Below are 13,761 nucleotides of genomic sequence, written 5' to 3'. Positions count from 1 at the left end.
GTGGACATCCGCGAAGTTCAAAGTGGGATCGCGATTATTTTGAGGAGTAGAATCCACGGGGAAATGGGTGGCCGTTAAGTGGGATCAAGATTGCTTCTTTTATGGCCTTATCTTGTTAGGGCACGACGATGCTGTTTCAGACAAGCGCCAACTCAGTGGGTCGGGGAAATGGTGTCGAATGTTTTTAATGACCGAGAATCCAAGAGACGGTCTACAGGAAATGCAATCGACACTTAAAAACAAAAGCTCACGTGGACAAAGTGGTTGAGAATATCCAAGTGAGTGTCAGGATATTATACCGTCGAGAAGGAAAAACAATGAAGTAGTATCTCCACCCACGAAAATTAGACTCTATTTAGGTCTGTAACTAGCTTAGTGCACACTTGCCGTTTACGGCAGTGATGTGAATATCATATCTTGAGGTGCTGCAGATACAGCATTTTTGCTGCCGCTAGAAGCAGATGCAGAAGCACTGTACCCCTCTGTTTGCTCGACGTGGAGGGGTCAAGGAGAGGAGGGGGGGGAACATCGAGGGGCTCAAAACCCCCGCTTGCTACTATTGTTTATATAAACTAGGAACTGGCCAGTTCCGTTGTACAATATTTCCATATTTCCATTTCAGCCACAACAATTCCGTGGTGCTATTTCAGAATTTCAACGACAGAGTTATAAAAAAAGAATTTCACAAAGGATTTTTAAAAAATAAGAATTTAAAAAAAATGAAAATATCCATGTTTGAATTCGATGAACAATTCGATGAAGAACCGCATATCTAATAAATAAATATACCATATAAAAGCATATAAAAGCATATAAAGCGTATAAAACTATATAAAACTATGTAAAACTATATAAAACTATATAAAGCATTTAAAGCATGTAAAGTTTATAATAACAGTAGTAACAGACAAAAGCATGGAAAAGCCGGTAAAAGCCAAAAAAGCCAATTCCACGTCCGACCTTATCGGCTTGGCAATCTCGTTAACGGATAATGCCAACACTAACAGTCGCTAATAAATAGAATTATGGTAGGCGTGTCTGTCGGTCGTCTGTCAACACTAACAGTCGCTAATAAATAGAATTATGTTAGGGCGTGCCTGTCGGGTAGTCTATCTGAGTTCAGAGGCACGCAGTGTGAGTGATGTCGGACGCGTACGAACATCTGTCATCTGAAGTTTGATTGGGAAATCGCCGTCGCTATCGGGCAATGCCAGGCAAAATGCCACTGCTGCTGTTGCGGCTGGCAAGACCATAGCTGGCCAGTGCGCAACTTTCAAACAACCCCCCACGCCCCCCTAAAAGCTAATTAATTATTTAAAGTTTTTTAGTTTTGTAGTTTGATACAACAGAACCAGAATCCCACGAGTGCCGTGCGTCAAAAATAGAAAACACAGAAACCAGGGCAATTGCAATCTAAATATACCACCATATCAAAATCTGATAGATTAGCATCTCACAGAGCACTTCGCAGAGCATCGCCAGATTAGCATCTCACATATTAGCATCTCACCGATAAGCATCTCACAGTTCGATTCGTGCTGTTTGAGCCTTTTGAGACGAAATTTAACTATCTGTAACCCCCGCCTGGCCCCGTCTGTTTCAGTCGAATACAATCTGCCCTACAGCCTAATTAGTCCGAGCTAATGGGATTAATCGCAAGATCAGTGATATCCCCATTTTGGTTAACGCACGTGCCGGCAGCAGCAGTCGAAAAGCGAGTTCCAGAACGCAATGACCGCTGCTGCTGCTGCTGCTACTGCACTGCAATGCTTGCTTCTGCCGCGTTAAAGCACGGCATCCGCATCGAACTACTACGACGAATCTCACACGGGCTAAGGTTGTTGCAACACCACCCAAGTCCGGTCACCACCGTCGGCCAGTAATAACCTTCACGATCCTCGCTAGCCAACCAACTCTAACCATCAAACACTACCCCATCCAGTCAGCCGTCTGCATCTATTTCATGACTCTAAACCACACTCGCCCATCCAGAAATTGCCAATCACGCCCGACCCTACTTGATCACCTGAATTAGCTACTGAATTACCGAAAACGTCATCAAATCCTCCAACCGACTCCAGGATACTTCCTTCCCAGAAAGGACATCACAAAGAGAGCGACGCAGCCGCTGTTTCAAGTCCCGTCCCTGACGTCACAACGAAGATCATGCGTCTATCTTTGCACAGAGCACCCACAACACAACATGCCAATCTCACTGGCGCCAATCCACGCAGGTACCATGCATAGAACGCTGCATCTCACTCAGGGGGAGGGGGTTCTGCCTCCGGCGGCTGGGGCTCCGCCCCAGACCCCGCTGCTCCTCTCGCTCCGCTCGAGTCGTTTTCGTCGTCGGTCTCAGCAGTCTCCTGCGAAGCAGGAGCCACGGGGTCTGGGGCGGAGCCCCAGCCGCCGGAGGCAGAACCCCGAGTAAAAATCATATTAATTTTATTACTCTTCTTTGGCCCGTTTGGAGCTGGGCTCGTCTGTTGAGACGGTGGGGGTAGCACGTTTTTTGTCGGGGCGTTTGCGGACGAGCGAGCTGATATCGTTGGCCTGACCCAGGGAATTGAGCACGGCCTCTTTGAGAATCGACGACGGGGTTGACGAAGCAGGACTGGGTGCTGCTGCTGTCGAAGCGGCTGTAGACGAGCTAGAGCCTGCTGCGTCAGCGCCGAGAATGCCTTCAATAACAGCTCGTTTTTCGTCGCTCGTCACCGACTCGTTCGCTTGCTCAAGTTCTTGTAACCGGGTCTCCAGATCAGCCACGAGCTCTTTATCGTCCTCACCAGACACTTCAATTCTCTTTTTCACGCTGTCTAACGCACTCTGCATCTCCTGAATGGCTTTATTACGCGAACCAGCGTCCTCGACATCGAACTCGTGCGCCAACGACAGCTTATAATGGGCCTCAGAGATCAGCGTCGACTCCACCGGGTACAGCTCCTGCCGGAGTTTCAGCGACACTGTCAGATCTTGCACCGCCTGTGCAAAATTTTCTAGTACCGGTTAGTGACTTGTTCGGAGCCGGGATGCCTCCGGCGGCTGGGGCTGCGCCCCAGACCCCGTGGCTCCTCTCGCTTCGCTCGAGTCGTTTTCGTCGACGGTCCCAACAGTCTCCTGCGAAGCAGGAGCCACGGGGTCTGGGGCGGAGCCCCAGCCGCCGGAGGCAGAACTGTGCCCTCCGAAGTTTGCTTACCTGATTCGAGCGAGATTTCGCCGAGGAGATCGTATGTGTCTGCGAGCTTGACACGGGCTTCTTTGATCTTGGCCTGCTTGTCGTTGTCATCGTCGTCCAACTTTTCTAGCGAGGAGATTTCGTCGTCGAACAGTTTGCGTGCGAGATCGAGAATTTCCCATGCCACTTCGAAGTCTGTTTGCTCTTCTTCTTCTGGCTCGGCCTGTTCATTGCCCTCTTCCCCGTCGCCTTCTGCAGCATCGCCGTTTTCATTCGTTTCTTCCTGTTCTTCTTCGTCTTCTTCGTCTTCTCCAGAGAACTTGAACAGCCCACTCTTTTTCTCAGCAACCTCTGAATCGGTAGCTCCAACTGCTGGAGTACCTCTATCCGATGCCGCTGTGGATTCGCCAAGAACTTCGGATTGCGTCACTGCTACTCGAAATAGAGCTCTTCCATACAGAAACAGCAGTGACGGATTCTCTTTGCCGTCATTGCTGGAAGAATAGAGTCCACAAGCCTGGCCGAGGCTTTCAGTAGCCTCTTCGTACGATCTTAGGGCATAAGCTTTGAGACCCTTGGCCACCAGGTCATCGATCTCGCTGTTTCCATATGACATTGTTTCTGCGACCACACACTGCGCTTCTTGTATACCAACTCGACCCAACTGGCTTAGGCTCTCAACTTTAATTGCCGGTCTAAATGTATATAAACAAAATACGCGTTGCTCGAACAAACACCAGGAAAGCAAGCGCGAATCCTGGTGCATATGCAGGATTTAATTACCACTTCTTCTCCGCGAACAAGTCCGTGCACCATCCTTTTCCCCCCAAAAATCCACGGGTCCGGTGTCAGGACCCGGGGGTTGGGCGACTGTGCCTCCGGCGGCTGGGGCTCCGCCCCAGACCCCGTTGCTCCTGCTTCGCAGGAGACTGCTGGGACCGTCGACGCCCGACTCGAGCGCAGCGAGAGGAGCCGTGGGGTCTGGGGCGAAGCCCCAGCCGCCGGAGGCAGCGACTACCCCCAAAAATTGGCAGCTTTTCCGTCCGGTTTAAAGGCCCTGGCGGGTTTAGAGCACCCCCTGAGAGGGGAGGATGCATGCCGCACCAGCTACGGCTGTTATCGAAAATATGCAGGGCGATAAAAAAGATTCAGAGGATCTCCGAAGCAGTGGTTTGGCGGTTGATTAGATTTTTTATTTATTTTCAGAGATGGCTCCTGCCAGTACAAATACGAGCGAGCAGAATAAGAGGCGGCGAAGGCGGAAGAAGGCCAGAACTGAGGGTAAGAAAAAAAAGTGAACCGGCCTGGGTGGGTGCCGGGTTGGAAGTGGTGGGGGAGAGCGAGAGGGTGCTAACTGTTACTAGATTTCTCGTCAGACTCGTCTGATTCTTCCGATTCGTCGAATTCGGATGTTTCTGGACAGGAGGACAATGTAGAGGAGGTAGAGGAGATTGCTGTTGACGATATGAACATTGATGGTGAAGAAGAGACTGCTGTGTCTAACTCCACGGCTGAGAGACCAGTGATTCCCGATCCATTGAAGACATCTGCTAGCAAAAGCGAGTTTGAAGATTACTACGTCCAAATGATGACCGAGAAGTTCGGCGACGACTTGAACAAACTGCGTCAAAGTAACGATTTCCAGCCCAAATCGCTGTTCATGTTGATTAATGCATTAAAAGAAGGTGTCAATATCTTTGATGCCGACCAGCAAAAGATTATTCTCAGTAGAGCTCAGGATGAGCACACTGCTGTTAGCAAGTAAATAAATATATTTATTAATTTTGTCTGAATTGGCAGGACGACCATGTGATTGCTGGGATGGAGGAGGGGTATGGTGATAGAGGAACAAGGTTCCTGAGGTCTGATATGCTTGAAGGTACTTGGCAGATGCAGTCGGTATCTAATTATATACAGAGATGCCAGATTAGAAAATTAAAAAATCTTTTTCTGGAACTGCCCAATAAGCGAGTAGTAGCTGTCTGCTGTAGTTGAGGAAACTGGACTGGCCGTCGAAGACCGCGGTTGAGGCGTAGTACCTGTCGAGGGCTGTGATTGTGATTGTAGTTGCGATAGACCAGATGGCGGGGGTGTAGACGTGGATGTGCGATGCTTTTCGGCAATTATTGCGTCTACTCGTTTGCGAAGACCGGCAATAAACTTGGTTCGCTGTGTATATAAAGCAGTGCCCTTCCATACTAAACAGATTTCAGACGCGGAATCCAGCTTGGCTAACGCAGCCTCTATATCACCAGACTCCACTAGCGATAGTACTGTTGAAGTGATTTTAGACTCGTCAAAATTCTTGGCTTCGGTAAATATTTGTTGCGTTTTTTGCATATTTCGTTTAACAGTATCTAGTTTCTCGAGTCTCGAAATCACTTTAGCTGTTCTAGCTGACCCTGAGGCCGCTTCAATCTGCGTACGTGCTTCTATAGATGTTGTATTCGAAAGCGCGCTTAAATCGCTTTTCAGAAGATCTATTTCATAATTCAACCGCGATTTCGCTCGTACCAACTCGGAAAGAACCGTTTCTAGCTGGTATGTGATGTCTTGAGAATATGTGTCCAGTTGAGAGAGCAGTTGTGAAGCCGAGGACTGGAGTTCGGGCAATTGCTCCGTCGACTTGTATTTGGGCAATGTTGTATCCAGTAGAACATGCGGCACCAGTTCTGGATCAGAAAATTTACTAATGATTTCTGAAGACATTGTCAATAACCAGGATATTAGTTAGGTCGACAATTGATGTATTATGAGAATCGTCTGTACTTGAGTGCAGCATAGCTCACTGTATTCTACTACGTAGTGATAAATTGATAGCGGTTAGGGTGTTATGGCCATTATCTTTACCGAACGCATCACAACTTTATTTCAATCTTTTTATTTTATATTCATCAGCACCCTGGTTTTTGTTTTTATTTGATTTAATTTTGCTTTTGCTTTTGCTTTGCTTTTGCTTTATGTTGTTATTTACGATAACTGTTTTAATGACACACCCCTCAGGCACTGGAAGATGAACGATGAGGTCCACAACAACCCCATAGAACTCCTTCGCGACTGCGATAGTGACATACTATACGACGAAATGGACTACCATAGATCCCTCACATTCAATAAATGGGTTCCTCTCAGCTGTCAGGATGTAGAATTACTACATAGTTTCTCTTCTCAATACAGGAGAAAACCAAAGATTACGTACGCTAAAGGAGGCCCTTTTTTCTTCAGAAATCACCCTATAACTCATGCTGCTATTAGTGGCTGGTGTGTAGCAGTCGAAACAATTGTTCCCGGCAACACAGACATTATAAAAAGAAATCGACCCCACCAAAACATTGATGGATCAGATATGAACGACAAGCTGAATCACGGAAATACTGGGGATGCTGACAGGAGAGCACGCTATTTGTTGGTGATCGATGACGGGTCAGGTTCCGAAATTGAAGCATATAAAATGGACCAAGAAGACAACTACAGCACATTCAAGGGCGAGTTCGTAGAGGTCAAGGGCCAAATTGTTCAATATGGCGAGTATTCAAAGTCTCTCTCAATACACCACATCAGGGCCATCGGCCCTAAACTAAAAGAACAAATGTCACTCTTCGAAGAAGTATATCTCCTACGGAACAACGTCCTATCCAAATCATGGTATTTATCTGATCCTAACAAGAACGACGACAGCTCTACAGACTCATACCTCACTGTCACCACCCCTGATGTCTTCTGTTCACTCAGCCGAAACCCGTCTGTTCTCGCTGCACACCCTTCTTTCTCCGTAACAGACAGTATTCACAACCTCTCCAAACCCGTGCAATACATGCCTACCGTCCAAATCAGAGACTCTTTAGCATTCCCCCCTGTCCATAGCGAAACTATCAGTTAACCTCCACTTCTCGGCGGCATGCCTCCGGCGGCTGGGGCTTCGCCCCAGACCCCACGGCTCCTCTCGCTACGCTCGAGTCGGGCGTCAACGATCCCAAGAGCTCCGCGAAGCGGAGCACAACGGGGTCTGGGGCAGCGCCCCAGCCGCCGGAGGCATCAGGTCCCCAGACTAAATTGATCAGCGTAGTGCTTATCTTATCTTTTGACAATCATATACGGCTTAGAATTTTTTTATGTAACAGTGGTGAAGAGCGTCTTTTGAATTATAACTTATTGAACAAGAAATATGTCTCTTTTCCAGGTTGAGGGCTGGAATCTTCCAGAAAAGGTCGCTGGAGGGCCTACGAAGGGGTCTAATGAAGGCAAGAAGAAGAAGAGTGCGGACTTGTTGAAGAAAAAGGAGAAAACTCAGCAAGAGAACAGAAAGATAGCTGCTAGCGATCTTCAGGATTTGTATGAAGGCAAGAAGGACGGCAGAAAGAGGAAGAATGATGACTCGTCTGAAAAGGAGTCAGTAAAGCCATCGCATGGATTTGAGAATCAAGAACCTGTTTCGAAGAAATCAAAGTCAAAGTCGAGTAAGACTAAAGTAAACAACAGCGAGTCTGCTGCCAAGCCAACAGAGCCAGCGTCAGCTCCTCCATCTGTGTCTACTCAAAAGCTGACCCCGTTACAACTTAAAATGAAAGAAAAACTCACTGGAGCAAGATTCAGATGGATTAATGAACAACTTTATACAACAACTTCCGAGACTGCTCTCAAGCTGATTCAGGAGTCACCAGATATCTTCGACGAATATCACGAGGGATTCCGCAGTCAGGTCAAGTCCTGGCCCGAGAACCCTGTTGACACCCTTGTGTCTAAGTTTAAAGAGCGTCTTGAAAAGCCAATAAATGCCCCCGGTGGATTGCCCGGTAATGGTGATGGTACCGTTGTAGTGGCCGATATGGGATGTGGTGAAGCTCAGCTGGCCAGAGACCTGTATAAAGTCAAGGGCAGTAAAAAGACTAAAAAGCTGAAATTCCAGATTCACAGTTTTGATTTAAAGAAAGCCAATGAGCTGATCACCGTTGCTGATATCAAAAATGTGCCACTACCCGACCAAAGCTGTCATGTTGTTGTGTTCTGTCTTGCCCTTATGGGAACCAACTTCCTCGATTTCGTTAAAGAGGCTCTGCGGATTCTCAAGCCCAAGGGTGAGCTTTGGATTGCTGAGATCAAGTCCCGATTTGTAAATGCCGATACTACACAGTTTGTCGACACGCTGAAATCGCTCGGACTCTTTCATAAAGCGACCGACGACTCGAACAAAATGTTCGTCCGTTTCGAGTTCTTCAAGCCACCTAAAGACATTCTCGACCAACGCCAGAGAAAGCAAGAGTCGCGCAAGCCGAAGTTCATCGACCACAAAGAAAACGCCGACGAGGAAAAAGGGCCTGAGGGCACCTGGCTTCTGAAGCCCTGTATTTATAAGAGACGTTAAGTCGTAATATATTGTGAAATCTTGTGTCCTGATCTGTGCCTCCGGCGGCTGGGGCTATGCCCCAGACCCCATAGCTCCTGCATCTCAGGAGATGACCACGACCGTCGGCGCAACGACTCGAGCGAAGCGAGAGGAGCCACGGGGTCTGGGGCAGAGCCCCAGCCGCCGGAGGCATTTGAAAGAACCGGTCTATTGTCTTAATACAGCTGGTTCGCTAGCTGGTCTTCTTTAAAATGCTACTGATCATGGCGTTGCCAATTTCCATGGCCTCGGGGAACATATGCGCGAAGTAGTTTTGAGTGAGCTCGAATTCGGCCTTGTATCTTTCGAAGCTGCCGCTGCTGACGATGCTGCTCCAGTTCTAGATCGTTAGTTCGAGTCCAATGAAGGGTATGGTGCCCTGTAGTGTAGTTACTTACTCTGGCAGCCAAAGTGAACTCGAGGTCGTCTGGACGGAACACCTGGTCGTTAATGCTATCTTCAATGCATTTATCGAGGAGTCCAGGCGTGCAGAAGAGGTATTCTGTGACTCCTAGCCAGATACGAAATAGCTGAGATATGTTAGTATCGCTATAATGATGCGTGGAGAGAGAGTATGGTTACTTACAGGAGTGGAACAGATCATGTGGTCATAAGGAACAATACCCAAATGATACCAACTGTCGACGATGGCTAGTAAACTGAGATGTGAGTTAGGCGTAGAGCCTCCCTCGGGAACCTTTCCCAGCGAAAACTGACCGAGAAGGTCGTCTGACAGTAATAAACTGTGAGATGGATCCAGTGATCCGAAAACAAAGTCACGAGCAACATAGAGCCTGTTTCTTAGTTTCTCTTCATCTCTTTCCAACATCAACTTAAACAGTTCTGAAGTGGACGAAGCATATTGTAGAATCTGTTTGTGAGCTGAAGGGTTTGTAATGGCCAGTCCAGCATAGACATGCCATTTGTTAGAGTAGATTCGCAGTGCGATATTGACTTTGGCATTTTCCAGACCTCCAGACCACCGAGTAGTATTCCAGGGATATTGGTTATTAGACTTCCATGCTGTTCCCATACTGAGAAACGCAGCATGAGTGACCGCTTGGGTATCGGCGGTGATCTTGTCATGTTCTTTAGCAGATAAATAGACTGTTTTGGATTCCAAACATGATAGTACTCCCTCAACAAATGCGACACTGTCGATACTCTGGTCAGGTATCTCTACAATTCGATGTTTTATAATCACTAGAGGCTGGCCCTTAGGATCCACTTTGGGTCCATGCAGTGAATGACATGTAATGATATTCACATCCTCTGGAAGATACTTTTCGAATGCTTCAATTTCAGGCTCTTTACATGATGTCTGGCCTCCAACTATAGCACCTACTTTGGTTGATGGTCCATACATAGCCACAATATTGTCAATATTGGCAGCCTCAACGCTATAGATAATATAATCGGACTTTCGGGAGACGAGATGTCCATTCTTTAATATTTCAACTGGTGAATCTTATAAGGTTAGAAATTCGGATAATCTTAGCAATGACACTAACGACTGGAATTTTAGTTCCAGGTCGAATTGTTTCCATGCTGCTCTTACTCCTCGCTCGACTCAGGTTCTTCAATTTCGAGCTCGTAGTGAATCTAGTAGGAGAGCAGATCTGCTGCATTACTAACCTTTGTATTCCTCAAGTAAACCAGGATATTTTGACTCTTGGTCACACGCACTGACTCTGGAAGAATTGTTAGAATCATGACTGAATAAAAGTGACAACTAATAGTTGACTGAGAATATATTGACTCACTTCCAGCCTGCCTCTGTGAACCGTTTGGCATACATTCGGCCCATGTCACCGAGACCGATAATACCTATCGTCAAGCTCTTTTGCCACGTTTCTATCTGGTCTGTACTCATATTCTTTTGCAATTACTTTGAACTTGAATTGAATAAACTATGTTACTGGATACGAAGTCAAGTCTCCCGATTCTAATATTTGGACCCTGATCCGTGAAAAATAGCGCCGTACCATGCTCGAGATCTAGATCTGATTAATCTTGCACTGTCTTATCTACGGTATATTATAGGGACCATAAAAAATAAAAATCACAATATAAAATCAGTGGAGTATCATCAAGATCAATTGGACTCTGTGAGAATTTTAGAATACTAAATATAAATTTTGTCGTAATATTTTGAGCTATACAATAAGTAGCTAAGTTACTGGGGAAATGTCGTCGAAGCTGGAGTGCATAACCGTCCAGTTTTGCGTGGTCCCTACGCGTGTTCATAACCCACGATAGTAGACCTGGTCACTTTCTAATTTGTTGGCTCAATTAACCGCAAATAAAGCACAAACTCGGTTTATACAAACAAAATTGTACTTCTGGAGATTATCTTATGATGTATGATGACTGGGCGTATAGAACAGAGACTAGAGCTCAACCAGAGAGCAAGGTCGTAAGGTCGGATGCGGGTTCATCAGTGACCCCACTAACTTCGAGTTCAAGTTCGTTAAAAGTAGGAACCGGTAACCGTCCTCGAGCTAGATCTCTGTTACAATCCGTTGCACATGAGGGAGATGACCGCAAGAATCACAGACAAAAAGAAAATGGAATGGTCAATGGCATTGGTCACGACAAAGGCATGGTTCCCAGTCGAGCGTCTGTAAAGCCAAGGCGAGCCCAATCTCAAATTCGAACCTCGAAACAAACGACGTTACAGTCGCGGTCAATTCAAAGGCTCAACAAAAATAAAGCATACACAGTTTCAACGCCAGATTCAGGAAATCATTCTCATTTATATCTTGATTATCCGTTCACCGAATTTGAATTGTTGCATATAGATAACCTCTCACATTTCCTCGACTCCGATGTTGATCAGTATGAGTTTGAGGTCAAAGAAGCTGTCGATAATTATATAAACTCATCATTCGACTGGAGAGGAATTGATTCCCAATTTCCCAGCTCAACCTACAGCGATGAACTAGATTCTGCGAATCTCCAGTCTTTTTTGTCGTTTTCTCAATCGTCATCCTTGCATTCAGATTCTTGTAGCCATCTTATAGATAGCTGCGATTCTGTCATTTCTTACCTCGATGAATTGTCAAGAGGTTTTCGTCAAGTTAGGCTCGAAACTACTGAGTTTGAAGCAGCTTGTCATTCACTCGTTGCCGAAGAAACTCATTTGGTGAATTTGTCACATGATGTTGAAGCCAATTTAGAAATATTCACCACTCTCGAAAAGGCCATGAGAAAATTGCATTCCCCAGGTTCTGATTTACCTGGAAGAGCTTCGTTCAAGCCACTATTATTAGATTTAGACAAAGGGCTCGAATATTTTGCCAAACATCCCAATATTCTTGATGCTGATTTATATCAGATGAGGTACCGCCAATGTATGACCAGAGCACTCACTTTGGCTGTGGAATATGTCAACAATCGTCTAAATAACACTGCTCGCAATATCGAATCAAAAATATCCAGCAACAAAAATCTTAATCCAGCAGCTCATGCTGCATTGATCTATGCTACATTTGAGTCGGACGCTTCACACCTGAAAGACGTGGCTAATGAGGTATTTATTCGCAGCCATAACAACAAAGAATATAGTGCTTTGTATGATGGTTGCTTATACACTTATTTTGGAATCCGTAAGAAACTTCTGACACCAATAATCAATAAAAATCTCGAGGAGTCGTCGGGTACACAACCTGGCACCTCTTCTTTTGTGCAAATAAGTCTTTCGAGCTTGTCGTTTTTCCAGGAGGATATCTATACTCAGGAGGTCCATTTATTTGATGCATTTTTCACTTGTTCTTTAGATGTTTTCGAAAACTGGCTGATCGATTTAAGTGAGCCTTTGTACGACAACTTACGGAAGCGAATCATCCGGGAACATAATATTGATAACTTGTGCGAGCTTACATCACGGCTATTGAGCTATAAGGAAGAAGATGAACAGCACATGGAGCAGTCTGCTTTATTTGCCGCTACAACTGGTGGAACCGAAGTCAAGCATCAAGTACGTACTTCGCATCTTTTTCAACCAGTATTGGAGGATGTACAGTCTAGACTTGTTTTCAGAGTCCAGACATCAGTCGAGCAAGACATTGTCAAGTATCTTCCCAAGTCCAGTGATATTACAACACTAGGTGGTCGCAGGAAACAGTCCGCGACACCAGCAACTACTGAAATTGTAGCTGATACAACGGCCACAACAGTAGGCAATCCCGAGACGGTCCCCACTCCTCCGACATTGTCCAAAGAAAAAGAGCCTAGATTTGATACTGATCAGATTCTTCATGATTTATACCCCCCGATGAGAACAGCAGTATCTCTTCTTGCTCGTATATACCAATTGGTTAACTCACGCGTGTTTGACGATTTAGCTCACAACATTGTTCATGAGAGTTTATTGTCAATCAAGAGATCGCTACCACTTGCGGTTGCAAGGTTGGGTCTTATTGAATCGAACCTTTTTCTTGTCAAGAACTTATTGATGCTGCGATCTCAAGTCATAGAGTATGAGATTGACAATGTTCCTGCTGAGATTGGCGTTGATTTCAGCGGATTACAAGAAGTATTTTGGACTATTCGCCAAGAAGGTATTACATTTTCCTCTGAAAATCTTCTCAATCTGGCTCGGTCCAGTGTACCCAAAGTTGTGAATAATATGTTGGATGCTAAAGATGAGCTATATGCGGAGCTTCGCAATGCCATTCACGATCTGACTCAGAACTCGGTAACTACTGTTGCTCAAGCAATTATAAACCAAGATGATCCAGGCACTGCATTGGAAGACAGTCGCAAGTTGAGGCAAGATGCTGCAGTAGAACTTCCTCGCATACGTGGTTTGATAGAAAGCTATATTGTTGACCAACGAACTGTTGACGTACTTATGGATTCGATTCAAGACCTTGTTATCCAAACATATGAAGCGTACCACAAGGTAATTTTGTCGAAGACAAAGAATCCTGAAGAGATAGATGGACTGATGGAGGTGGATGGCCTTGTGTCCTGGCTAGGTGATATTATAGGCAGGCTACACGCGAACACCATAGCTAATCACAATTCTTCGGTGGATACAAATTCTGTTATTAGTAGATAATATAATGCATTATTAACATTCAATAAAATTTTACGCACGACTGGCCCTAGTTATACATACAGTGGTGACCGTAATCGTCTGAAACTCTTGATAGATAAGTGACAACTACGACATACAACTTCTACATAGTATGATTCA

The 13,761-nt window shown here is 45.6% G+C and overlaps 7 protein-coding genes across 7 annotated transcripts; 3 read left to right on the top strand and 4 right to left on the bottom strand.

Moving 5' to 3' along the window:
* Positions 1–2,448: 2,448 nt before the first annotated feature.
* AWJ20_4486 (uncharacterized protein) lies at positions 2,449–2,832 on the bottom strand (the record flags this gene model as incomplete). The annotated part of the gene is made up of 1 exon (XM_018881560.1): positions 2,449–2,832. The coding sequence occupies one exon, from the start codon at positions 2,830–2,832 to the stop codon at positions 2,449–2,451; it is 384 nt and encodes a 127-aa protein (XP_018734142.1).
* Positions 2,833–2,996: 164 nt separating this feature from the next.
* Positions 2,997–3,941, bottom strand: sim3 (NASP family CENP-A chaperone; the record flags this gene model as incomplete). The annotated part of the gene is made up of 1 exon (XM_018881559.1): positions 2,997–3,941. The coding sequence occupies one exon, from the start codon at positions 3,939–3,941 to the stop codon at positions 2,997–2,999; it is 945 nt and encodes a 314-aa protein (XP_018734141.1).
* Positions 3,942–4,640: 699 nt separating this feature from the next.
* AWJ20_4484 (uncharacterized protein) lies at positions 4,641–4,940 on the top strand (the record flags this gene model as incomplete). Its single annotated transcript, XM_018881558.1, has 1 exon — positions 4,641–4,940. One exon carries the CDS (start codon positions 4,641–4,643, stop codon positions 4,938–4,940), a length of 300 nt encoding a protein of 99 aa, XP_018734140.1.
* Positions 4,941–5,110: 170 nt separating this feature from the next.
* AWJ20_4483 (uncharacterized protein) lies at positions 5,111–5,884 on the bottom strand (the record flags this gene model as incomplete). The annotated part of the gene is made up of 1 exon (XM_018881557.1): positions 5,111–5,884. One exon carries the CDS (start codon positions 5,882–5,884, stop codon positions 5,111–5,113), a length of 774 nt encoding a protein of 257 aa, XP_018734139.1.
* Positions 5,885–7,340: 1,456 nt separating this feature from the next.
* Positions 7,341–8,537, top strand: RRP8 (Rrp8p; the record flags this gene model as incomplete). The annotated part of the gene is made up of 1 exon (XM_018881556.1): positions 7,341–8,537. One exon carries the CDS (start codon positions 7,341–7,343, stop codon positions 8,535–8,537), a length of 1,197 nt encoding a protein of 398 aa, XP_018734138.1.
* A 532-nt stretch (positions 8,538–9,069) lies between these two features.
* Positions 9,070–9,924, bottom strand: TYR1 (pprephenate dehydrogenase (NADP(+)); the record flags this gene model as incomplete). The annotated part of the gene is made up of 1 exon (XM_018881555.1): positions 9,070–9,924. One exon carries the CDS (start codon positions 9,922–9,924, stop codon positions 9,070–9,072), a length of 855 nt encoding a protein of 284 aa, XP_018734137.1.
* Positions 9,925–10,917: 993 nt separating this feature from the next.
* On the top strand, positions 10,918–13,623 carry COG3 (Cog3p; the record flags this gene model as incomplete). Its single annotated transcript, XM_018881554.1, has 1 exon — positions 10,918–13,623. One exon carries the CDS (start codon positions 10,918–10,920, stop codon positions 13,621–13,623), a length of 2,706 nt encoding a protein of 901 aa, XP_018734136.1.
* Positions 13,624–13,761: the final 138 nt, after the last annotated feature.

This window comes from Sugiyamaella lignohabitans, chromosome C (genome assembly GCF_001640025.1).
Source record: "Sugiyamaella lignohabitans strain CBS 10342 chromosome C, complete sequence".
NCBI lineage: Eukaryota > Fungi > Ascomycota > Dipodascomycetes > Dipodascales > Trichomonascaceae > Sugiyamaella > Sugiyamaella lignohabitans.
The sequence above is the reverse complement of the archived record's forward strand: the minus strand, read 5'-3'. Positions and strand labels throughout refer to the sequence as shown.